General features: G+C 34.9%; 1 protein-coding gene across 1 annotated transcript in view; it reads left to right on the top strand.

The window, feature by feature from the left end:
- MALRD1 (MAM and LDL receptor class A domain containing 1) overlaps positions 1 to 26,072 on the top strand; it is a 648,353-nt gene that overhangs the window by 388,610 nt on the left and 233,671 nt on the right. Inside the window, exon 30 of the mRNA XM_070600827.1 lies at positions 20,395 to 20,578. Coding sequence (XP_070456928.1) covers positions 20,395 to 20,578 — 184 coding nt within the window. The remainder of the gene's footprint in view (positions 1 to 20,394; positions 20,579 to 26,072) is intronic.

Below are 26,072 nucleotides of genomic sequence, written 5' to 3'. Positions count from 1 at the left end.
CTTGCCCAAGGTTTCAAGGCACACTGCTCTTTTGTGATATTAAACCTTAATGAGTATGGCTCTCATATTTTTTATACACACAATAAATTGAAAGGCTAACCCAAATCAAACTTTCATTTTTCAGTTCTTACCCTGGCGTTTCAGCAGTTAAAATGTCTAGATAATAAATTATAGAGCAAGTATTGTTATTACCTTTTTAAAGAGAAATATTACATTTGGCTTAGCAGAGGCTTAAACCTTGTCTTGTATATGGCCTCTTGTTAGCGTAACTCTTCAATTCTGGGTAGTGGGCGGCAGTGTGAGCATTAAAGTCAGACAAATCTGGGTTCAGTCTCTGCTCTTTTTATATTTCTTGCTATGTGTTCTCAGCTTCAAGTTTCCTAACAGCTCTGAACCTCAGTTTTCTTATTCGTAAAATCTTTGAATAATAGGTACTTTTCAGGGTTATTAGCATTATATAGATTGTATCTAAGACCCTAGTATAGTTATAGCTATTATTGTTAATATTATTATAATCTGTATATAGTATTTACACACATGAAATCCAAAAGAGGTTCGATTATTTTATAATTTATTGAGCCTCTTTTGTGTAGGACATATTGTACTATACATCTTTGATGGAGGAGCACAGAGAAATAAGACATGGAATTTCCCATGGAGGAGTTGATCTCAATAAGATACATGTGTATACTACGTATAAATATATATACACACACATATATACATATACAAGCAGACCAAATATCAAGTTACATGCAATCATTTCCTAAACTAGAACCATCAAGAGCTGTGAATACCTGGCCTCTTTCTCCTCATCTGTCTAGAAGCTCTGACCAGCATCAATTGTTCTAGGTCAACGTCCCCACCTTGTGGACAGAATAAAGAATAGTTTGACTCAGTATCGCTTTCCCTTACTACCTTCGCATCTTCTTGGAGTGGGGAGAGAGAACTAGCAGATGAAATGCTGGCAATTAGGAGTGAGGGGACGATCTCTAAAAGTTTTACCCAGCTTTCACTGCGTGTTCCATGTTTGGCTGATTTCATCGAAGGTATTCCTTCTTTATAAAGCACAAGAGGATGTTTACCTGACTTCTTCTTTTCCCTACTCTTCAAACTGCAACCCAGGCAACTGCTCAAAAATCATCACCTGAAATTGCTCTAATTCTGATTCCTTTCACTCTGAAATTCTCATCTCTAAATACTACCTTCCGTCATTTTATTTCTCAAATTACTAAACATTCTTTTCTATCTCGTGGTGACCTCAAGTTCTCCTTATTCTTCTAGTCTCTGCCTCTTCTTCTCCATCAAGATCAGCACCATCATCCCTATTGAGAGAACTACTCAGTGCTTCCCATGCGCCAGACGCTCTTCAAATCCTTTACATGTATTACCCCTTCTAATCATCACGGCCTCATGTAGCAGGTGCTACAGGTCCATACACTGCCCTATCTCTAAATTCAAAATCTAAAAAGCCTGAAAATTAAAAAAAATTTTTTTAACTCACTTGACCTCAAAACCTGACACAAACTGACATGAGGATATTTGTAGTCTTTATATTCTCCATTGAACAGAAATATTTGCATATTTTACTTCAGAAGTATCCACCTATTTTATTATGAAATCAATACTACAAACTTACTGGGTATACACCTAATTTATGGTATATGTACCATAGTATCTTTCTAAAATTTGACAAATTCTGAATTAAAACCATATTTGATCACAAAGGTTTGAAATAAAGGACTGTCAATAAGTATTGTTGTCATCTCCCTGTTATAGCTAAAGAAAAAGAGACCAAAATAAATTTGAGTGGCTTACCCAAAGTCACCACTACTTGATGATGTAACTATGATCTGGAGTCACTCTGTATCCAGAACCTGGGCTCCAAGTGTGTGACTTCTTCTGATAAATGCTGTAGCCTCAAATTTTCTGACTTTTGCCCTGCACATCTTACCTCCATATTTTCAACAATCTCTATCTGATTTCTAGTTCTTATTTGGGGCTACTGAGAAAGCCATGTACTTGTATTCATCAGTTCCATTATGAATTTATGATATCCAATGTCAACTAGGTCTTCAATGGAGCCCCTCAAGTCTCCCATTCATTCTAAATCAATGTCTACTCCCAGGTCCTCAGCCTTTGCTCCTTAAATTTCATACCTACTTGAAGACCCCTATCCTACCCCAACTTACCTGTATAATTGCTTCCATTTCTTTCCTCCATACCTCCAGGACTCATTCCCATGAATCCATCCTGCCTAGTATCTTCACCTCTTTCTATTAAAGATCAGATCTTTGTAAAGCAGATCTAGTCTATTTACTCTCTTACTTAGCAATTGCCAGTAGCTTCCTATTAGCTGTAGGATTAGTTTTAAATCCTCAGAATGGAATGAAAGACATTTTCTATAGTATGCAATGGTGTGTATGTCTCGTCTTGACTCCTCAAAGTCTTTAACTCACTTTTGATATTCTAACCGCATCAGACTATTCAGGGCTTCCAAAATATTCAAACACTTCCATACCCCAGTGACTTTAATCGTGTGATTTTCTTTGCTTGGAATGTCCTCATTTACTTCATGCAGTTGGTGATAAACTGTTTAGTTTTCAAAGCCCAATTCAAATATTCCGCCCTTTATTACACCTTCCTAATTTCACAGGCCCTTCATTTCACTGCAGCTCCACCAAATTTCTACACCTTTTTTCTATAATATAATGGAATTTGCTCACACTCAAGGATAATGTTATGTAGTGCTTTTGTTCCCATTTATATGTGATCTTATTTTTTCCTTCTTGACATCAATTCAATTAATGGCACAAGAAAGACACCTAATAACAATTGATTTAAATTAAAATACAACATTCATGTGAATCATATCTATTCAGGTTTCATTTATTTGTCCTTACCTGCATTAAAGAATATTAAAATGTAGTGAGCAAGTTCAAGATGCCTCCTTTGAATTTATATAAAATAAGCTTAATTTTAAATTTTGTTTCCATCATCATAACATTTTACCAGCAAGTAGAGAGTGCCTGACTTAGACCTGATGCTCAATACATGGGTCGAGTAAGTAGAAAAATAAACAAATTTATTTTGTCATGTTGGGGTTCTCATCTTCAGTTAATAAACCATTGTTTATCCTACTCAATTCCTATCCTGTGTGAATTGATGGCTAGATTTATCTCTTTTGTTGTTGACTTAATTTCTCATGCTAGTATTGTCTTTTCCTCTTTATGCTCATATTTTAGGTTTTTAATCCTTTTTTCAAAATATCTTTTTATTTCATTCATATATTTTGAGAGTAAAAGTTTGCATATTTTTGACTTGTCTCAAACAGCAAACAGTGTTTCTATTTTGGTGAATCCAATGATTTATTTGAGGAAGCAAATTCTCCCATCCGTTATACACACTTAGTCTATCCTTTTCTGAGTAGTAGCACCTTTATACATCTCATTTTGTGTCTTCTGTTAGACAGTATTGGCTTTCAGAGGATTTTGTATTGAGACTATTTCTTTTAATACTCTACTGAAAGATTTTTATTCACGCTTCATAAACAGTGTATACCAGTGTCCCTTTGGGAAGAAAAATTTGTCCAAGGATCTTAGCTTGAAGTTTGCCATTCATTCATACACATTTGCTGTTTCACACACGTATATTTGTTTTGTTTTCTCTCTCATTATTCCCCACCCTTGAGAAAGAAGAGTTAGCTGAGTTATGTTCAATAATTTTGTCATAAAACACTATTCTTCTGTTTGCATTGAATGGTTATCAGCCCTCACGAACAGCAGTGTGCCAAGGGACAGATATAATCATTCATGACTGACATTTTCCTCCAAACCTTGCTGCCTCCTCTTATTATTCTTCGTGTCAGATGCTTCCTATGGACTTCTCACTTTTATTTTTTCCCATTGCTCTTCTGTGTTTAACCATATGAATGTTTTTGTCCTTTAGGAACCAAATGTAGTGTGAAAGACAGAAGAAATCAGCCATCAACTTCTAAGTAGGAAATCACCTTGAATATCATAGATTGAGAATTTTAATTGGGTTAGTGAGTCTTTTCTATAAAGAGAGTACAGTAAAGATATTTGAAAATCATTCTGAATATAACTTTATCAGAACCTTCAGCTTCACAGCCTTTACTTATTATAGATAATCTTTACTCCTTTTTGTATCACTTAAGATTTAGAACAATTATAGTATGTCTCAGGAAATTCTCTGTATGAATGTAGTAACTTGATCTTTAGAGAATACACCTTTTAATGAGTTTTTAAATGTTTATTACAATAAATTATGCAATTTAAACCCATTAAAATTAGTTTTTACCTATGTCAGAGAAAGAATCTGAAATCCAGTAGAAATTTTTTTAGGGAAGCTTTGCGCCAATTTTCAGCCAATACTAACAATTCCATGCAACATCTTAATTCACCAAATTGAAATTAAATATGAATTCATTGGTTTAACAAATTTTTTTAGTGCTTATACTATGCCAAGCTCTGTGTTAGGCATGAGAGATCCAGAGATGAATAAGATGGAGAAAGCTTTCATCCTCATGGACTTTAAATTGTAGTGGGGAAGACACACAGAGAACAATTATTGAAATAATTAAAACACAAGATATTGGAAAATGAGAAATGAAAAATGCTATAAACGTTAAAGTAGGGTGATGCAGCATGAGTGGAAATGGAACCTAAAGGTCCTGGGAAAGCTTGTCCAAGGTGACATTTGAAGAGAAAAAGATAATCATTCAATATTTCATTCCATAATTCCAATAATTGTGTTCCTGATATGGTCTTCTCTTTCTCCCCCAAACTCTCAATATGCTGACCCCTGCCAACAGTTTGAAAAGGAAATTGAAATATTTTGGGTGCTTTATGAATAAATAAACATAATAAAGCTTCCAGTCTTTATAGTATGTACACATTTGATATCAATTATGCAATGCACTTTCATTTCCTCTTCACACAAATATGTATACATAGACATGCGCTTTCCATTTGTAATTATTTATTGAGCACCTTACTATATGCAAGGCACTGTGCTAGGCACTATTTATCAGATTTAGCCCAGCATTTTATTCCATTTTTCTAATGGCAGAGACAAATATTTATCAAGTCATCACACTAGTGAAGACTGTGTATGATTACAAGTGTGATAAGAGCTGTGAAGAAGCAGTAGGTGGTGCTCTCAGAGTCTATGGCAGGGACGTATGACCTAGTTGAGATCAATGAAGGCTGTGTGAGGAAGTGACGCTTCCACTGAAACATGAGTGGGAATTAACTAGGTTGAAAGGGGGAAATAACAAGAGCATTTCTTATAAATGTGCTGAGATGAGAAGGAGGTTGGGCCACTGGAGGACTGAAAGAACGAATGAGCACAGCTAGAGCAGGAGGAATGAAAAGCTTGGTGGAATTGAGGTTGGACAGAGGGCCTCTGAACCCCTTTCGCAGAAGATTGTGTTATCTGCTAATTGAGAAGTAGCCGCCTCCTTATGTCATAATATGGACATTGATTTCATAAGATCACTTGATAGGGCCAAATTTTATTTAATAGCATGTCAGTCATCCTGCTAATTGAGCACACACGTGCTTATTCAGACATGATTTACTCTACCATTATCATAGGGTTGTCCATGCAACAGCTATCCGACAAGGCAGTGGACCAGCACGTTGTGCTTTCCTGGTTAAAGAATATCTTGTTGACACGTGCAGTGGATGATAGAATGGTCATGGATCAGATATGCTGTGGCACCCTTGATGTGCAGACCCAACAACTTATGACAATTCACTTTGGGCCATTGTGGGGGAGAAATTCTTTAGCTCTGCTAACTGTATTTGAAGATCTAGAGACAGCGGTCAGATATTGCTTTTTGACTTCCAATCATGAACGTGGAAGAAAATGATCATGTGAACATGGAGGAAAAAATTAACATTTATGTGGAAAATGGAAAGGCTCAAATGAGAGTCATGCATGGGAACTTTGCGACCACTCTATAAACAGAGGTAAACAATGCATGAACTTCTCTAGACCATGTTAAGATGTGGCTCCTAATCCCAAAGGAAGATCCTTGAAGGACTTTCACCAGCTGTGATGTGGCAAAACCACATATATATGCATATGGGTTTATCTATATCAGATTTATGTGTTTATATGAATGAAAGCGAAACTAAACTTTCTATCTTATATAATGTAAATGATTGTATGATTCTATAGTTGGAAAACCTGGAAAATGGAAAGATTGGTATGGTAAAAATGAACGTAATTATAAGAAATTAATTATACAACTTCAGCTTCCTTGATCTCTATACTTTGTGTTAAACTGTCTGCTTCACCTAAGAGGCCCATGTTGACTGCATAAACTTTTTGAGAAAATTGTCAGGAAATAAATGTTTTGGATTTACAGGAACATTATCCTAGCAAGAAATGTTAGTCTGTTTAAAGTGATTTCACAGAATGTACATCTAAAACCACGCATGTCTACTCAATGAGTATATATTGATCTAACCCCCAAAATTATTCTTTCAGAGCAGAAAACTTCCCAAAAACACAAGGGCCATTGACTAAAGATTTTACTCCAAGTATAATAGCTGTTTGCAAGATATTTCTGTGGAAGAAATTTTATGCAAATTTAAAGTAGTCTGTACTTGATTTCATTCTATTTTTGAAAATTCAAAATAGGCTTAACCCATATATAAACTATAAACATTTTAATATGGTTGCAGTTTTAAAGAAATCTCTAGTATTTAACTTTTTAAATACTTAATATTTTAGATTATTTATAGAATTATATATATTTACCTGCTAGCCACAGAAATTATTCTAAATTCTAGCTACTCCTTTCCATTCTTTAAGAGATATTTTAAAAATATTTTACTACCATGATGGAAGGTTTTAATACCAGTAAAATCATCCATGTGGCTTCAAATATTCAATGTTTTAGTCTAGCCCAGAGGCAGAAGACAAAACTAGGCTACTATGCCGGTGATTAGGTGTATTAAGTGATTTTTCTTTTGTTGTTTTGTTTAGGTTCAAAATGATTTCTGTATGGCATTTCTTCTTTTTATGCATCACTTATGTGCTCAATGTTTTATGAACATTATGTTTATTTAAAAATGTTTTAATTTTATTAAATTGATGAAATTTTAAAAAAATGACAGCAAAAAAGATCATGGACATACCAGACGCACACAAAAAAGTTTTATTTAATTAGAATATTTGAAATCTATATTCTCTCTATTTTCTTAAAAATAAGTAAAGAAAATCGTTTTTATAGTTATTTTTTTCTGGCCTTCTCAGATTTGATTTGATAAATTCTAGTTACTCATGGGAATTATATAAAAGAAAGTGATGTATAGAGAGATAGTTACATAAAATAATATGCATATTAATACATATAGATATAATTATATATGAAATAGAGAGAGAGCGTGTTTTTAAAATTGGGTTTATTAAATTGTGTGTGAATCTGTTTAATTTTAGAATAGTTTTAGATTTATGTAATTATTGCAAAGATAATACAGAGAGTTCCTGTATACCCCACGCCTCAGTTTCCTCTGTTATTATCTTACATTAGTATGGCACATTTGTCACAATTAATGAAGAAATATTGTACATTATTAGCAACTGAAGTCCATATATAGTCAGGTTTATTCTGTTTTCCCCAATATCATTTTTCTATTGTTTTCTGTTCCCTAATATCATTGTTCTGTCCTGCCTTCTTCACCTCCTCTTGTTTGTGAGTTTCTCAGACTTTCCTTGTTTACTCGTGACCTTGATGGTTTTAAGGAGTATCTGTCAGGTATTTTGTAAAATGCCCATCGGTCAGTATTTAACCTTATGTTTTTCTCATGATTAGACTGGGGGTAATGTTTTTTGGGGAGTAAGACCACAAAGGTAAAATGCCATTCTTATCATATTATATCAAAGGTACCTACTATCAAAATGAGATATCACTGTGGTGTTACTCTTGGTCATCTGTCTGAGGTAGATTTGTCAGATTTCTCCACTGTAAAGTTATTCTTTTTCCCCCTTTTCGTATGGCAACTTTGGAAGAAGGTCACTACATGCAGCCCACCTTGAAGGAGTGAGAAGTAATGGTGTCCCTTCCTCAGGGTGGAGTAGCTACATTAATCATTAGGAATTCTTCAGCAGACAGATTTGTCTATTCTCATTTGTTTATTTATTCAACCATTTGTTTATATCGGTATGGACTCATTGATATTTATTTTACACTGTGGCTTATAATCCAGGACTGCTTTATATATTTTGTTGCACAAGTTGTTTTGGCTTTGGGTATTGGGAGCTCCTGGGTCCCTTTGACATTCCCCCATTATTGTATTTATTTATTTAAACACTTTCTCACTTTCTGATGCTGTAAGATGCTCCAGGCTCATGTTATCTATTTTCTGAGCCAGTCCTAGATCGGCCATTTCTCCAAGGATCCCTGGTTCCTTTTGTTGAGAAATGGTATTAGAAACCAGGTCTGGGCACTAGGTGTGCTCCTTGCTGATGGGGTCTTGTTGCTTGTAGGGTCTCTCAGCTGACAGAGCTGGGAGATATATGTATGTATACTAACATATATCTACTCATAACTATACATATTTCTATATGTAACCATATTTATCTATATTAATCTAAATACAAGTTTATACTGTCCCCTACCATAATCCATTATCACATGAGCTATTCTAGCCTTCTCCTCTTATCTGTAACCTCTCATTCCAACAGTGAAAAACCTGGCTCCCAGCATCCTTTATGCATCTAACTAATTGTTCAATTGTAGTATACACGTATAGTGGTTTAGAAATGTTAACCTGTACGCTCATGGAAAACAACTTTACCAACTAGAGCACAGTGCTTATAGGAAGCTCCTTTTGCCTTTAGTCTTACACACTCCACTCATTTCCAAATTCACTTAGATCAGCACCTTATTCCTCCACCTCCTAAGTAAGATTGTTTCATACATTTGTAATACCTTTAGATTGTTTTGTCACATTTTGCATTCCTTGCTGGGATTTTTCAACCTCCTAAATTTTTTTTTTTTGTAATTGCATACATTAAGGTTACTCTGTGCTGTAAAGTTCCACAAATGCTCAGTGTCTTGCATTTACCATTATGGTATTATACAGAAAAGCTTCAATGCCCTGAAAAATCGCCTGTGCTTTATCTATCCAATTCTGTTCTCTCAGCCTTGAGCCGCTTGCCGCCACTGTTCTGTTTACCATCTCTGTAACTTTCACTTTTCCACAATGTCATGACAATTGTATTCTAGAGGAGTATTTTGGAGTGAATATAGCGATTCTTTAAACATTGAAGATGCTCTCAATCTTGGCAAACTGAGTGTGATTTGTCCTAGACAGAGTTCCATGGCAGGAGGAAATGACAAGCACCTCAAAAGGACAAGACTACAATACTGTGCTTATATCTTTGTAATTAACTAGAAATGATGTATTGGCTTAGGTCCAGGTCCTAGGATCATCGTTTTTATTTGTTTGTTCTTTGTCTTGTTTCACTTTTGCTTTGTTACTCTCAGAAGCCTGAAAATTTTGTTCCCCTGTTTTCTATCTTTAATGTTTTGGTCGAGAAGACCCTGATACTGATATCATTCTTTATGAGTAAACTACTTCCTATTTCTGGAAGCGTGAGACATTTTCTGTTAAACTTGGGGTTTAGAGATTTCACCAGGATGTGCTTTAATATTAAAATTTTGAGTTGCTTTTGTTTTAGATATTTTCTTTTATTATTTTTTCTGATTATTACTCCTCCTCAATCTGTTTCTCCCTTCTTTCTGGAACTCTTATATTTAAATACGGATTTTCTAAATCTAGTCACATCTGTTGTCTTTTCACTCACAATATCCAGTTCTTTGCATTTTTGCCTTTTGTTAATAATAAACGTTATTATGAGTTAATGTGATGTTGCATTTCCCATGATAGTATACATTATTACATTATTATATCGACAACTAATGTGAGTGCTCTGTTAGCATTATTTCTGCTTCTGTTTTTTTTTTTTTTGGTAAGGAAGATTTGCCCTGAGCTAACATCCATTGCCAACCCTCCTCTTTTTTCGCTTGAGGAAGATTAGCCCTGAGCTAACACCTGAGCCAATCTTCCTCTATTTTGTATGTGAGATGCCTCCACAGCATGGCTGATGAGTGGAGTAGATCCTTGACCGGGATCCCAGCCCACAAACCCTGGCCAACAAAGTGGAGTGTGTGGAACGTTAACCATTTGACCACAAGGCCAGCCCCCTTAACATTACTTCTTGTAATCCTCTAACAACTTTCTGAGACAAGCACGTTTACTGTCCACTTTTTATAACTGCTAACAGGAGCAGAGCTCAGGTTTAGACCCGGCTGTCTGACATTACAGCCTGAGGCACATCGATATTGCACATACTGCATTTTGAGAAAATTACTGCACTTCATCTTTCATGTCACATATTTGGCTTCCAGAAGTCTCAGTTCTATAATTTAGTTCAGTTTTAATTTTTTTCTAAAATCGTCTTTTTTAAAATATCCTCCATTCCTTCATGTTCTCAAGTTACCTATTCCAATTACTCCTTAAGCTTTCTTAAGATTTTTGGTGGTTTCTTGTTTTTAGAAGACTTTATTTTTTCAGAGCAGTTTTAGGTTTACAGCAAAACTGAGAGGAACGTACAGAGATTTCCGCTTTCATTAGTCCAAATTTCCTTATTGCGTTAAGAAGGACTTCCAGCCTGATGTTGAAAAGAGTGGTGAGAGGGGACATCCTTGCCTTACATTTAATCTTAGTGGGAAAGCTTCCAATTTCTCACCATTAAACATGATATTACCTGTAGATTTCTTTTGTTGATAGTATTTACCAATATGAGAAAGTTCTCCTCTATTCCTAGTTTACTAGAGTTTTTATCATGAATGGATGTTGGCTTTTGCAAATGCTTTTTTCTGCATCTATTGACATGATTATATGATTTTTCTTTTTTTTAGTTTGTTGATGTGACAGACTACATTAAGTGATTTTCAAATGTTGGATCAGCCTTGCATACTGGGATAAATCCCTCTTGCTTCTGGTGTATAATTCTTTTTATATTATGTTTTTGGATTCCATTTGCTGATACTTTGTTGAGGATTTTTACATCTATGTTTATGAGAGATATTGGTCTGTAGTTTTCTTTTCTTGTAATGTCTTTTTCTGGTTTAGGTATTAGAGTAATGGTGACCTCACAGAATGAGTTAGGAATTATTCATTTTGCTTCTATCATCTGAAAGAGGTTGTAGGGAATTGGTATAATTTCTTCCTTAAATGTTTGGTAAAATTCACCAATGAACCCAACTGGGCCTGGACTTTCAATTTTGGAAGGTTATTAATTATTGATTCAATTTCTTTAATCCATATAGGCCTATTCAGATCATTTCTTTCTTTTTGTATGAATTTTGGCAGATTGTGTCATTCAAGGAATTGGTCCAGTTCATCTAGGTTATCAAATTTGTAGACCTAGAATATTCCTTTATTATCTTTTTAACTTGCATGCCCTCTAGAGTGATGTCCCTTCTTTTATTTCTGATATTGGTTATTTGTGTATTTTCTCTTTTTGCTTAGTAAGCATGGCTAGGGCTTATCAATTTTATTGATCCTTTTAAGAACCGTCTTTTGGTTTCAGAGATTTTCTCTGTTTCCTATTTTCAATGTCACTGATTTCTGCTCTAATTCTTATTTTTTTCCTGCTGCTTTCTTTGGACTTAATTTGCTCTTCTGTTTGAGTTTCCTAGGTGGAAACAGATTATTAATTTTATATCTTTCTTCTTCTGTAATATATGCATTCAATGCTATAAATTTCCCTCTAAGAACTGTTTTCACTGTATTGTACACATTTTGATAAGTTTTGTTTTCATTTTCATTTAGTTTCAAAATATTTTAAAATTTCTCTTGAGATTTCTTCTTTGATGTATATGTTTAAGAAGTATGCTGTTTAATCGTCATGTATTTGGGGATTTTCCAGTTATCTTTCTGTTATTGATTTCTAGTTTAATTCCACTGTGGTCCGAGAGCAGACATTGTATGATTTCTATTCTTTTCTATTTGTTAAGGTGTGTTTTATGGCCCAAGATGTGGTCTATCTCGGTGAATGTTTCCTGTGAGCTTGAGAAGAGTGTGTATTCTGCTGTTGTTGGATGAAGTATTCTATAGATGCTGATTATACCCAGTCGGCTGATGGTGTTGAGTCAACTATGTCCTTACTGGTTTTCTGCCTGCTCTAGCTGTCCCTCTGAGAGGACGTGTTGAAGTCTCCAACCATGATGGTGAATTCATCTCTTTCTCCTTGCAGTTCTATCAGGTTTTGCCTCATGTGGTTTGATGGTCTGTTGCTAGGCACGTACATGTAAAGGATTGTATACCTTCTTGGAGAATTTACCCCTTTATTGTTGCTAGTTTCTTTTTAAGAACACTTTTCTCTCTGCTTTTAAATATAGCTCAACAGGAGTCTTTGGTGTGAATTTTTAAAAAAAAATAATACAGGAAAAACACAGAACATAAAATTTATCATCTTAATGATTTTAAGTGTACAGTTTGGTGGCATTTGGTACATTCACATCACTGTGCAACCATCAGCATCATCCTTCCAAGAATTCTTTTCATCTTGGATAACTGAAACTCACTACCTATTAACAAGAACTCCCCATTCCTCCTCCTCCAGCCCCTGGCAACCATCTTTCTACTTTCTGACTTTATGAATTTGACTACTCCAGATGTCTCATATTTGTATTTGTCCTTTGGTGGTTCACCTATTTTTGTTGTTGAGGAAGATTCACCCTGAGCTAACATCTGTGCCAATCTTCCTCTTTTTGTATGTGGGTTGCCACCACAGCATGGCTGCCAATGAGTGGCATAGGTCTTCACCCAAGAACTGAACTTGGGCCACTGAAGTGGAGTGTGTGGAACTTAACCTCTAGGCCATGGGGCTGGCCCCTGTCTTTCCTTTTTAAGGCTGAATAATATTCCATTATAGATATATACCACATTTTGTTTATCTATTCATCTGTCAGTAGTCACTTGGGTTGCTTCCACATTCTGGCTATTGCAAATAATGCTGCTATGAACATGGGTGTACAAATATATCTTTTATACTCTCTGCTTGCAATCCTTTTGGATATATACTCAGAAGTGGAATTGCTGGCTCATATAGTAATTATATTTTTAGTTTTTTTGGAAGCTACCATATTGTTATCCACAGTGTCTGTACCATTTTATATCTCAACATGAGTCCATAGGGGTTCCAACTTCTCCACATTCTCCTCCACAACTTTTTTTATAGTAGCCATCCTGTTGGCTGTGAGGTTGCCTGGGTGTTATTTTGATTGTTCATCTTGATGTCCATCTAGGCTACTAAGCCCTCTTGAAAGGTGAGTGCTGTTTCCTTGTACTCATCAAACCCATACCATCTCATATGGAAGGATAGATCTACTTCATACATCACAGTGTGAATAATGATTCATAGAAACTCCTTCTGTAGGGTCTATCCAATGCTTTCCCAAGCCCAAAGCCTCCAGCATGGGGAGGACCCATCCAAGTTCCACTGGTAGGCTGCTCTTTTCCTGGAATCCACTGGTTGTTTATCCTCATAGTTATGTAAGTGGAAAACCAGGAGAGTGATTAAGTCATGAGTATGTATTCAAGGTGTAAATTTCCTAAAATTCTCACAGGTTATCCTTGTAACCTGCTCACAGGTTAAGTTTATATTTGTTGTAATTTTTATTTCTTTTAAAAGTTACATGAAACAACCACTATTATGTCCACAGTTTAGCATGGTTCTGGAAGTTCAAGGGAATGTAAAACAAAAAGAGAGAAGGATAAATATTAGCAAGGAACAAATAAAACCCATGTAATAAGAAGACAATATGATTGTCTAATTAGAAATCCCAGTAGCAGAAATTGAAAAATTGGTAAAACTATTTACAGTCCAGTACATTAGCCAAGAGCAATATAATTATATAATAATTGATAGTTTTATCTATTTTAATTTACTTAATGTATGTATTTCAAAATAAATGTACTGTTGTTTTGAGTGTGTCATAACTTTCATTCTGTTCATTACTTTTCCCCAATCCATGTCTCAAACATGCATCTTTATTTCGTTGTGTATATCCAGTTGATTGTTTCCTACTGCTGCAAAGGCTCTGTGGGGTGTGCTGATCACATTTTACCTGTCCATCTTCCCATTGCCCGATTGCCAACAAGTCTGAGCATCTCCTTACATGCTTTTTGATCTTTTAAGTTTCTTATGTAAATTGTTTGTGAATATCTCTTACTCATTTTTTCTGTTTTTTCTATTGACTTTCGGGAGTTATTTTTATATTCTAGTTATTAGCTTTTGACCTATTTCTATTTCTATTTTTGTTGCTTATGGTAAGGTTTGTTAGTGCTATTCTGTTTCATATTTTTTCAAATTTTACATTTGATTTTTGTTTTTATTCTGGTTTTTACCTTTAACTTAAAATCGATTCTTACGTTTATTTACCCCTATTAATTTCTTCTCCTTAACTAGAGAAGCAATTTATAATGCTCTCATGACAATTTTATTTCCCTCTTTTCTTTTCTCCTATGCTCCTTTCCACTACTCTAAGAACTGATAATGTTAATATTTTCTATAATTTTAGGTCTGGATTATTTGTTATAACTTTATTCTTTTTACTCAGCTTTTATATTTTAAGACTACCCTTACTCTCTGTATCTCTTACAGCATTCTCTTAGGTTTCTTTTCTTATTTTAATACATTCTCCAGTATTTAGGATAGGGTCTTTTTTATGTCAAAATTTGAGGTTTTGTATACCTGATAATAATTTTGCTATCCCCTTACATTTGAATGAAAATTTCACTGGATATAAAATTCAAGGTTCAAAGCTCACTTCTTTAACACATGCAAGGTATTAGTTTATCGTCTTCTTGTATCCAGGGTTGCTATGAAGAAGTCTGACATCCATATAGTTCTTAACCTTTTATTTTTCTGGAAGCTTTTAACATTTTTTTCTTTGATGTTCTTAAATTTTACTATAATGTACACAAGTGTATTTGTCTTTCTCTCTTATTTGTCCTCTGTCATCCCTTTCAATCTTTTCTTACTTCTGAAACATCATCTTTATTATTTTTTCAAATATTTTCATTTCTCCTTTTGTTTTTTAATCTTTCTAGAATTCCTTTCATATTTATATAAGCCTTTCTATTTATATCCTTAAAATATCTTCTAGATTTTCTTTTATATTTTCTACTCTTCATTTTTCCTGCTGACTCTTCTGAGGGTTTTCGAATCTGATCTTTCCACTCATTAATTCATTCTTTACTTGTAACCAGCCTGATTTTTTTACACCTATTTTGTTCTTTATGCAACATATTATATTTTTATACCTAATATTTCTACTTAGTTACTTTTATGATTTCTAGCGTTTTCTTTACGCTGCTATATCTTTGCTTGTCTTCTTATGTGTTTGCCTGAAGCCTTTTAAAACTTATTCCATCTGTTTTTAAAATTCTGCTTTTGATGTTACATGTTGTTCAGTTTAATGTTATCCTTTAATAGTTATTTGGCCTTTTAGAGCCTGGTTACTTTGGCCTGTCAACTCATGTGTCCATAGTAACATGAGTTGCTCTCTCTGGTAATTTAGGAAAAAGTAGAAGGCCAGCCCTTTGCCTGTGTCCATCACGTGAGTTTAAGGAAATGTGAAGGGTGAGCCTTGTGGCAGAAAGACCCAAGTACCACAGAACAACTACTGATTGCTTCCATTAGTTGCCGCTAGACAGCGTCTCTTCTCTTTTGAGTTCTCATTTGAATATTTAAATATTAGTAAGCATCAGTGTAGGCGGCAAACTCTGTAGATTATTGTTCATGTCCCTGAAAATTTGAAGGGAACTTGAGTAGGAAGCGTTGACTATCACCTCTTCACTTGAGCAAGGATTTTAACTGCCTTCATATCTCACAGATATTGCACCCTAAATTTAATTACTGGTTTCTGTAGAGTCTGGAAATCATTGTTCAAGCAAGGGAGAAGAAAGACATGGCTGTACAGGAGCTCTCCTACCACCTACCCTTGTGGCTAGTTCCAGCTGCTCTCTTCCCCAGACTGGGCAACCTGCCCCCCAGACAGTGGTGTTCAAGACAACCTAAACTTCCAGATGTTTGTCAGTTTCTGCTTCTTTCTTTGTTTTCCATTTGCTCTTCCCCAAATCCATCCTTCCCAATAGTTTCTGTAGTTTTTCAGGATTTATATTGGGTCAGGAAGCCACTAGCCATTGCTACTTTGCTATCCTGACAATCTGATTATTTCTTTATATTATTAATAGTCAGAACAGAATAATGAAGAAGTATCTTATTTACCATTGTAGCATGCATTGCAATATATCTAGAAATAAATTTTATAATAAATGTAACTTATTTATTTAAAAAAACTATAAAATTTTAGTAAGTGGTATAAAAAGAGACCTGAACAAATCAAAAGATAAATTATATCTCAGGGTAAAATAATTCAGTACTTAATTATTTCAGTTATTCATTAAATTATTCTAAGATTCATTTGGAAGAACGAATGTATGAGAAAACCTAAAGAACAAAAAAATATTGAGGATGAAAATGTGACCTATTAAAATACAATATTAAGACCTCAACTCAAGTGTAGAAAATTTACTTCCCTTTCTAGATCTTTACTCTCCCTCATTGATAATATTTATGCCTTAATTATTTCCTTTACATACATTTAGAACCATATTACACAGTATTTTAATTTTTTCCTCAACCCTAACATATAATTTAGAAAGTTAAAGAGGATAAGGAAAATTTATCATATTTACTCATGTTTTCCTTCCTGGTGTTCCAAGATTCCTTTTTTTATCATTTCATTTCTGTTTAAAGAAGTTCCTTTAGCCATTCGTTCAGGGTAGGTTTACTGGTGACAAATTCTTTTAGTTTTCCTTCATTTGAAAAAGTCTTAGGAGGATGGGTCTTGGGCTGTTGGGGCCTGATGTGGGCGGAAGTCTAGGCTCTCCACTCAGCCTGTGCTGTTGGGGGTGGGATCAGACTGTAACTTTTCTGTGATGTGTGACTGTTGAAGAACAATTATTAACTAAGTATTCTTTCTTGCTAGATTTCACCTTTCCTGTCCTTTGGCTAGAGAGGTCAGTCTGCACCCTTGGATTTCCATGTTGCCAGATTTTCATATCCATTTTGGGAAATACGATAAAAAAAGAAAATTTAGGAAACTCACCACTGTGGTTCCTTGAGTCCTGAGGTCCCTGGCTAGTCTACCTTCTTCTCTCCATTTTTCAGAATCTTCTTTTGTTTATATAAAACTATATAAAATGTCCAGGAGTTTTAGTTGTTATCAGTACGAGGAATGTGGAAAATATGTCCACTCAAACCTTCTCCAAAAAGAAAACACGGTGGCTTACTAAATAGAGATCAGAACTGATACAGAAACTCCAGAAATAAATTCAAAATATGATAAAGAGAAAAGAGGTGGAGATCAATTGATTTTGGAAAAATTGGCTAATAATTTGGGGAAAATTTATACATTCACCTCAAACACATGGAGCTGAAATTCCAAGTGTTTATCCCTTATTAATATATGTCTACAACTTGAAGTGGTTCTATCTTTTTAGTATTTCTTATTGCCTTTCCTTATGTGACCCACAAGGGAAAGACTGTCATAAAGTGTGAAGACAAATACATAGCCAAAACAAATATGCAATAGAGGATCAATATGCATAATACATGGGAAATCAATTCATCATTTGGTAAAAGGTTAAATTATAAGAAAAGAGTATTTTTTCAATTTCTATAATTTAACCATTATTGTATTAATGTCTATTTTTTACTATTATTACTGTGCTCAATCACTTTTTGTATGTTTCTTACCTTGGGTTCTTGAATTTAATGTCCACATGAATACAAGAGATATCCTTCCCTGATGGCAGAGGCATGAGTGGGAAGTGAGAAGTTTTTCTCTTTCTCAATTGACAAAGAACCAAAATCAGAATATTAAGTAACTAAATAAAGCAACAATGTATGTGGAGCAAAAATTGGGGGATTGATATATAATCTCTTTTTTAAAAGTTGCTCTGCTTTAAATTTCTATAGTAATTTTATTAGAATTTGCTTTTATGACTCTCTCAATTAAATTATTACCATCACAGGATAAGCTCCCTTTATTTTCACCTCTGTATCTCTGGTGTTTAACAAAGTGTGTGGCACTGTGTGAGCACCAAATGTTTGCAAAATAAATGAATGACTGGATGGATAAGTCAATAAATAAATAAATCTCCATTGCACAGTTAGATGATTACTTTTGATCATTATGAGGATAATATTTGATCTGTTATATGCAAAGTGGAATAAGAGCAAGTATATTAGAGTGATATTCTACAATAATCCATCATTAGGTTGCTCCATGGTTGGTTTTCAAAAGAATTCACCCTCATTTTCTTTTCCTACCACATAAAATGACAATGAATATGTTATTTAAATCTGTTTTTTATTAGAAGGCAGTTGTAAAATTTAAGAAATGGTTCTCATTTTATTGATTAAAGTGATCAACAACCTTCTTTGATGGTATTTGTTGAAAACTTTTTGGGGGCTTGACGTAGTTAATGAGTGACTCTATAAACTCCAGAGGCAGATTAATAGGAAAAATTAACAAAGTGAATTAGGTTTGTAAATTAAGACAGACTTTATCAATATCCATGCCTGTTATATTGCTACGTGTCAGACAGACTCTCTCTATTTTGATCTTTAATTTAACTAATCATTCCTTTGATTCACTAAGACATCACTGAGGGTCAAAGACCAACTTTGAAAAAGGCTTCTCTTCTTTAGCAATCAGACAGATATGAAACTCCATTAATTACGTGTGAATTTCTCATCTCTTCAATGCAGAAGTTACATGACTCTCTGAGTGTAAAGCTTTGTTGCTGTTGTTGTTTTGGAAAGGCTGTTGAAAGATCTATCTATATACTGTTAGTTGTTTTGTAAAGGTAATCTTAGACTAACTGATATGTAGTTCCACTTTCTCTCTGTAATTCAACAGAGGAAAAACCACTTGATCGATCTGTGTCTCCATCAGCAGAACAAGGCGTCAGCCATATTTGTTAATGTTAGTCCCCGAAAAGCATGAAACTATGAATGTGTAGCTCTTTTGCATCTCCTCTTCAAACATTTCTCTTCTTTTCTTTAGCCTATATTTTAAAAAAATCTGTAAATTAGGTATTCCACAGTTGTACGCTCTAAAGCTGTTGGAACATCTTGCTTGATTTTCTGGATGCCATTCCACTCAATACCTCTATTCCACTGATTTGATTATAAGCTTCAGAGATAAGTTTTTCTCGTGAATTCATCAAGAAAACACAATATTGGACCCTGAGATATTAATTATTTGGGGCTAACCTAAACATAATGCTGTATTTATTTATTTCTCCTTCTTTGCTATGAATCCATCAGCATGATTTATTAAAACATCTAATTCTCAGGAGAAGCTAGGTCTAGAATAACAAAGAACAATGTGTACAATCTAATCTTGTCATTGTGCTCACTGGCTTTTATTCTGTGTTACTGTAGGTATCATTTTTATTTGATCCTTATGATTATATGTCGTGACATGTTATGTTATACTGGAACTATTCATATATTATAATACCATACTACTGGTAGACCAACCTCAGACATTCAGAGGAGATATTTATATGTTTCTTTAGAAAAAATAAATTTCCCTTTATAAATGGAAGAATTTAGTATAAAAATATAGTTGATGCTCATGTAATAATCATATAATATAATTTTTAATAGTCAAAATAATAGAAGAATAGAATTTTTGAAATCTGACTCAATTTTGAAATTATCACTTTCCCTCCACGCTCAATTCACTCCACAATCCTTTATTATATCCACCAGGGATAAGCAATTTCTCACACGTATTCCTCCTTTCGTCTCTCTTTTTCTCTTTCCTTACATAAGTTATTCCAGCTCTTTGAAGAAAGATACAAACTCAATAATTAAAAAATATGAATAGGAGATGGGAAGGGGTGTTCAGAACTATAAACTCTGGGCTTCTGTAAACTTCAGATTCCATCAGATATGGAGAATTTTGTGTACATGCAAGGAGAGGTGGACTCAACTGAGTAGGACAATTCCTAATAATTGCGCCTCTGAAAAAAAATGCAAGATTATTTTTATTTCTGCTAGTATTGCTTTGGGGAAATACTTTAGTAGAATAATATGTCTCTGTTTTGATGTTTTGATTGTAACATGGTTATGCTCAGAGTTCCAATTTTTTTAAGTCAGTTTTCACTGCTCAGATGCTTCTGTTCTAAATGATTGGTTTTTTTTTTCTTCTTCTGTTGTGTTTAATTATTTCCCTAATGCAAACTTCTTTGCTTTCAGACAGAGAAAGGGCTATCAAAAGTATGGCAAGAAAGCGAGCAGACCTCTGGTGATCATTGGCAAAAGGCTGTCATCCTGCTGGGAAAGTTAAGGAATTTTGAAGTTATATTTCAAGGTATCAGAACAAGGGATCTAGGAGGAGGAGCTGCAATTGATGACATTGAATTTAAAAATTGCAAGACTGGTAAGTTTCTGGAAACCCCTTCTATTTGGAAGTACATTTGTGATCTAGTCATTTTATCTTTGTTTCAAGTTTATAAAATGTTCCATTATATATTTTGTATATACATAAAAATCAATTGCAAGAGACAGTTTCATAATTGTTGACAATTCCAAAATTATCATTTTCCCTCCATGCTCAATTTACTCCACAATCCTTTATTATATCCATTAGGGATAAGCGATTTCTCAGACATATTCCTCCTTTTGTCTTTCTTTTTCTCTTTCCTTATGTAAGGAAATAATAGCTTCTCCATCCTTCAAAGGCACAAGTAATTTCTCTCTTCTTTCCATACTATCCCCTTTCTACATGTAGAAGTGTTCTCCTTTGAATTTATTTTTCAACACAATTTAAAGTATAAGACTAATGCTGTATACGTTTGTCTAATGTAAATTAATAAATATGAACCAGTAAAAAAGAGGTAGAAAGCTGGCAGTTAATGAATATATAAATTCAGCCAAGTATAATTGAAGCAGGACTTGAGTTGAGAGCTATGCTTGGGGCATTTAAAATGCTACTCTAGCAAGTGAGCAGCAACTTAAAAAAATTGCTATCCTTTATCATACTCCTAAACGTGAAGTTTGACTATACTTAGATTTTCTTTACGAAAATACCCAGAAAATGTCAGAAATAATTATAAATACATTTGTAGAATTTCACAATTGGCAAGGTTCTTTCTGAGGAATTATTCCATCTGATTTCCAAAAGGGTGCTGAGCAGTATATACTGCCAGTGAAAGATATGCCTTCTGTGGTTTTCTACACTGATTCACTTGGAGGCAAGCCCCTGGGATGGAGAGCTAAACTTGAATGCTATTTAATTGTATTGTTACTCTCATATTAAAATGTCACTTCACAGAGGCAGTTCAAACATGTGAGTTTGGTTTTTGGTGATGTTACAGCATCTGCTCTTTTTATGACCACAGCTGCTTCAAAGGATTCTGCTTAAAAGTCAATCCTTTAGATTTTGATTCTCCCCACAATGTTTCCGGGAAAGATGGATGCTACTCAGCTACCTTATATATGTTACATAAAGTCAGCATTCTTGCATCCCAGATGGTCTAGGGAGCACAGAGCTCCAGGTATCTGCGTCAAACAGGAGGCAGTATTTGGGCTTGGGGATGTTTGGGAGAGGGTGCCTGGACAACAGAAAATGGGGTTCTGAACATAAAATCATGAAAAGGTATTTCAGAAGTGAGAATGTGCTTCTTCAACTCTTTTCTAGTACCTTTTCTTGTAGTATGCTAAATTTCTATTATAGTTAGTCACTCAATCTAGAAATGATTGGCAACTTAAAAAGGAAAAATTCTTCAAAACTTTGGCTAAGATTTTAGAAGGAGAGAAGCTTTCATTAAACAGAGATTCCTTTCTTCTCAAGGGAAGCAGAATGATTCCTAGATGGGATAATTCAGGAGAGAAGAAAACTGAAAGTTATTATTCTAACTCTGCCAGGCTTCATGTCGAACTTGGCACTGCTACTCCCCTCCTTATCTTAAAATCCTGTGAGAATTTACAGGATTATAATTACTTTTGTTCAACTCAATCCAACGCTCAGCTTACTGGATAATAATTTAATATATTTAGTGATAAAGTACTTTTAAGTTTATAGTTTGTTTCCTGTTATCAAAATGAGGCAAATTGCAGTCAATTGTAGTTGAAAATGGTCAATTGTGTATCAACTATATTTTAGGAAAAAGTAGCCATTGGTTTTTCTTAGCCCAGCTTGCTACAAGTAAAGAAGATTTTCAAAATATATGTTAGTTAAGATAGAAAGGAAAAAAAAAAAAGCATTAGGAGAAATTTTAAAAGACTATGTATGAAATTTAAAAAAATGATTTTTTTGGTCCCCTTAGTTTTAAGTTATATGCTAATAAAATATCAGTGCTACGAAATATGGGTGATGAGAAGGAGCTTAGAGTGTAAGTTACACTCAGTTGTTTTCTACTATCACCAGTTTAGAAGAAGAGAATAGTATTTGACAAAACACCTAAAAATCAGAGACTTGCTATAGAATAGTGATTAAGAACAAGGAGTCTTGGGTTAAACTATCTGGGCACGAAATCTGGCTCTGCCACTGACTAGCTTGGGTGAGATTTTTTATTTCACTTTGCCTTAGTTTCCTCATTGATAAGATGGTGTTGATAATAATCGTACTTCCATCCTAGATTTCTGTGAATATTAAATATGTTAACATATGTGAAATGCTTAGAATAGTCTTGGCACATAGTAAAATTTATGTTTTACATTTTATTGTTACAATTATCATCATTCTTATTAACCATGCCATATTCTCAAATGGTGCTTTATTACCCTGCATGAGGAAACCAGCTTCAAGCCATGTGCAGAGAGGTTGCCACAGAATCTGTGAAGGAATTGCTGCTGTTTCCCATTTGAGATGAAGAAATTAAAAATGACTTAAGGGGCCAGCCCCGTGGCCGAGTGGCTAAGTTTGCATGCTCCACTTCAGTGGCCCAGGTTTTGTGGGTTCAGAATCCAGGTGTGGACCTACACACCACTCATCGAGCCATGCTGTGGCTGCACCCCACATAGAAGAACTAGAATGACTTACAGCTAGGATATACAACTATGTCCTGGGACATTGGGGAGGGAAAAAAAAAAGGAAGATTGACAACAGATGTTAGCTCAGGGCCAATCTTCCTCACAAAAAAAATGTAAAAATTAAAAACTGATGTTTATTTGTCTATCACATCCTGCTGATCACAAAAGACCATATATTGTATGATACTATTTATAGGAAATGTCCCAAATAGGAAGATGTGTAGAGATGGAAAGTAAATTAGTGGTTACTTACAGCTGAAGGAATTGGGGTTGGGGAGTGATGGCTAACGAACATGGGGGTTCTGTATGGGGTGATGAAAATTGATTGGTGATTGTCACACAACTCCATAAATATAACACTACTAAACTGTAAACTTTATATGGGTGAACTTAATGGTATGTAAATTATAAATTACAAATCAGTAAAGCTGTTAAAAAGAAAAAAGAAATGAGGGAGAATTCTAGAAAGATAGTGGTGGTCGTGGCAGAATAGCTTTTGGATTTTCATAAGTCCTCACAACAAAACAGAGCACCCAGTTAGCAAAGTCAATGAGCCATGGAAAACATGTACAACAAGATTAAGTGAAAATACATCCCCCCTACAGGCTAATGGGGACAAACTGCCAATAGCCGCAAGACCTGTGTGGTATTTATGTCTGTGAAAGAGAAGGCAGGGGAATCATGGAAGAGCCCGCAGATATTGGCTGGAAAATACAGTCAGGCAGTTTGAGAATGGCAGCTAAAACTGGGAGGGGTTTTACTCACTTTGAGACTAAGTGGGTCCAAGGGGTCTGGGTTGTAAGGTCTGTGGGTCTGCAGCTGTCTAGACGCCATGAACTCTCAAAATGGATCTACCAGGACTCCTTCACAGGACAGCAGCCTCCATTCAAAAACAAAACAGGGGCCGGCCCATGGCACGGTGGTTAAGTTCACGCTCTCTGCTTCATCAGCCCAGGGCTCATGGGTTCGGATCCCAGGTGGGGACCTACACACCACTCATCAGGCCGTGCTGAGGCAGCATCCCACATACAAAATAGAGGAAGATTGGCACGGATGTTATCTCAGGGACAATATTCCTCAGCAAAAAGAGGAAGATTCGCAACAGATGTTAGCTCAGGGCCAAACTTCCTCACCACAAAAAAACCCCAAAAGATCTAACAAAAACTCCTACTGGGAGTGGAATCAAAATTGAGTAGACTGGGGACAGATGAAGGAAGGAGAAAACTCACATCAAAGTGGAGGAGGGGAATGCAGCCAGGAAATCTCAAAAAGCAATCTCTTTTATAAACTTGCACAGATTCTACGGATTTATAACCCTTCTCAGGGGTTTGACACTAATCATCTAACTTTGGTCATGTCATTTTAGAATATCAGTTTCCTCATTCGCAAAATGACAGGATAATAAAGGACAATGTCTGAGATTTTCCTAGGATTATCTGACAACTCTGGAAACTATGCATATTTTTAAAATTTCAGAATAATTGAGAACAAAGTGTAAAATCGATTAAGAGTGAAAGTGGAAGATCGTAGAAGATACATGTGAGATATATATATATTTGGTGGCTATCTGCTTTACTTGCAAATAAGAAAGCTATTTGAGCTTCATATTTATTCTTTTACTTTCCATTCAAAAACTTACAACTCAGTTTATTAGATAATGTTTAGTACGTGGCCAACATAAAGCTAGATATATTCTTTTTTTTTCTTTGCGTTCTGGATATATCATGGTGCTATCTTCAATTTGTTATCAAATTTATTGTATTTTTCTAAAAAGAACAATAAAGCAAAAGAATAGACATGATCTTTGGTTAGTCTGCGCTCACATTAAGAAGCATATCTCCAGAAAAAGAGAGAGAAGCATATCTCCACTTTGGGCAAATTAACAAGGAAGCAAGTAGCTTATTCATAGAAAAATAAATGATAGATTATGAATTTTATATCTCTTCTTTTTAAATTCAAGTTGATTTAAAAAATGGTTTGTACAAAAATCTTATAAAATGCAACCGCCGTTCTACAGAACAGAGAAGTAGGAAGAGAATTCCTATAGAAAGGAAGGGAATAGTTCTTCGCTGTAAGTATAAAAGTATCAATTCTAAGTTTAAATGGTTATTCAATTTTCAATCAGAATATTATTTACTAAGTACAGTCATTCATTAAGTACAATCATCCAGCTGATACTTACTGAGTTTGCTATTAATACTAAGCAGCATCTATATCAGTGGTTGGAGGCCCAGTTCTGTAATAAGACCAGTAGGTGCAAATCCCAACTTACCCATTTGCTATGTGCTCTGCGCTTTTAGGCAAGTCGCATAATCTCCCTTTGCCTCATTTTGTTCAGCTATAAAACGGTAGTAATACTGCTTCCATCTCATAGAGCTATTAAGAGGATTAAATCACTTTATGCAAATTTCTTTGAAGCATGCATACTATAATAATCACTGAATATTTGTTGGCTAAAAGTATAAATGAACAGCAACAGCAAAAACTTGACATTGCTTTAAGCACAACACTTTTTAGATCAGTGCTTAAGATCTGGTTCTGTTCTGTTCACCTGTCCAGCAAACATTTATTGATCGCCTCGGCTGCGGAAAGCTCTGTGCAGTACACTGTGCACATCTCCTCAGAGCAGGGCTGAAACGAGTGTGTTACACAGTATTTGACTTTATTGATTTTCCATTTCCCCTTTCAGTGCCCCATTTCTTGACTCCCAGGACTTCTTCTCCCTCCCCATGTGTCCCCTCTGTGTCTTCTATTTCCCAGACCGCTCTGTGGACTGTCTCCAAGACACAGGTAAACCTGGTACCTTAGGATGGGAGCCAATAAAGATATAAGATGTTGCCTTCCCCACTGAAAATCTAGAAGATCCAACTGAATGATGACCAGTTTTCAGTTCAGGGCAA

This window comes from Equus przewalskii, chromosome 30 (genome assembly GCF_037783145.1).
Source record: "Equus przewalskii isolate Varuska chromosome 30, EquPr2, whole genome shotgun sequence".
In the NCBI taxonomy this organism is placed as follows: domain Eukaryota; kingdom Metazoa; phylum Chordata; class Mammalia; order Perissodactyla; family Equidae; genus Equus; species Equus przewalskii.
Note: the sequence above shows the minus strand (reverse complement) of the source record. Positions and strands in the feature narration are given on the sequence as shown.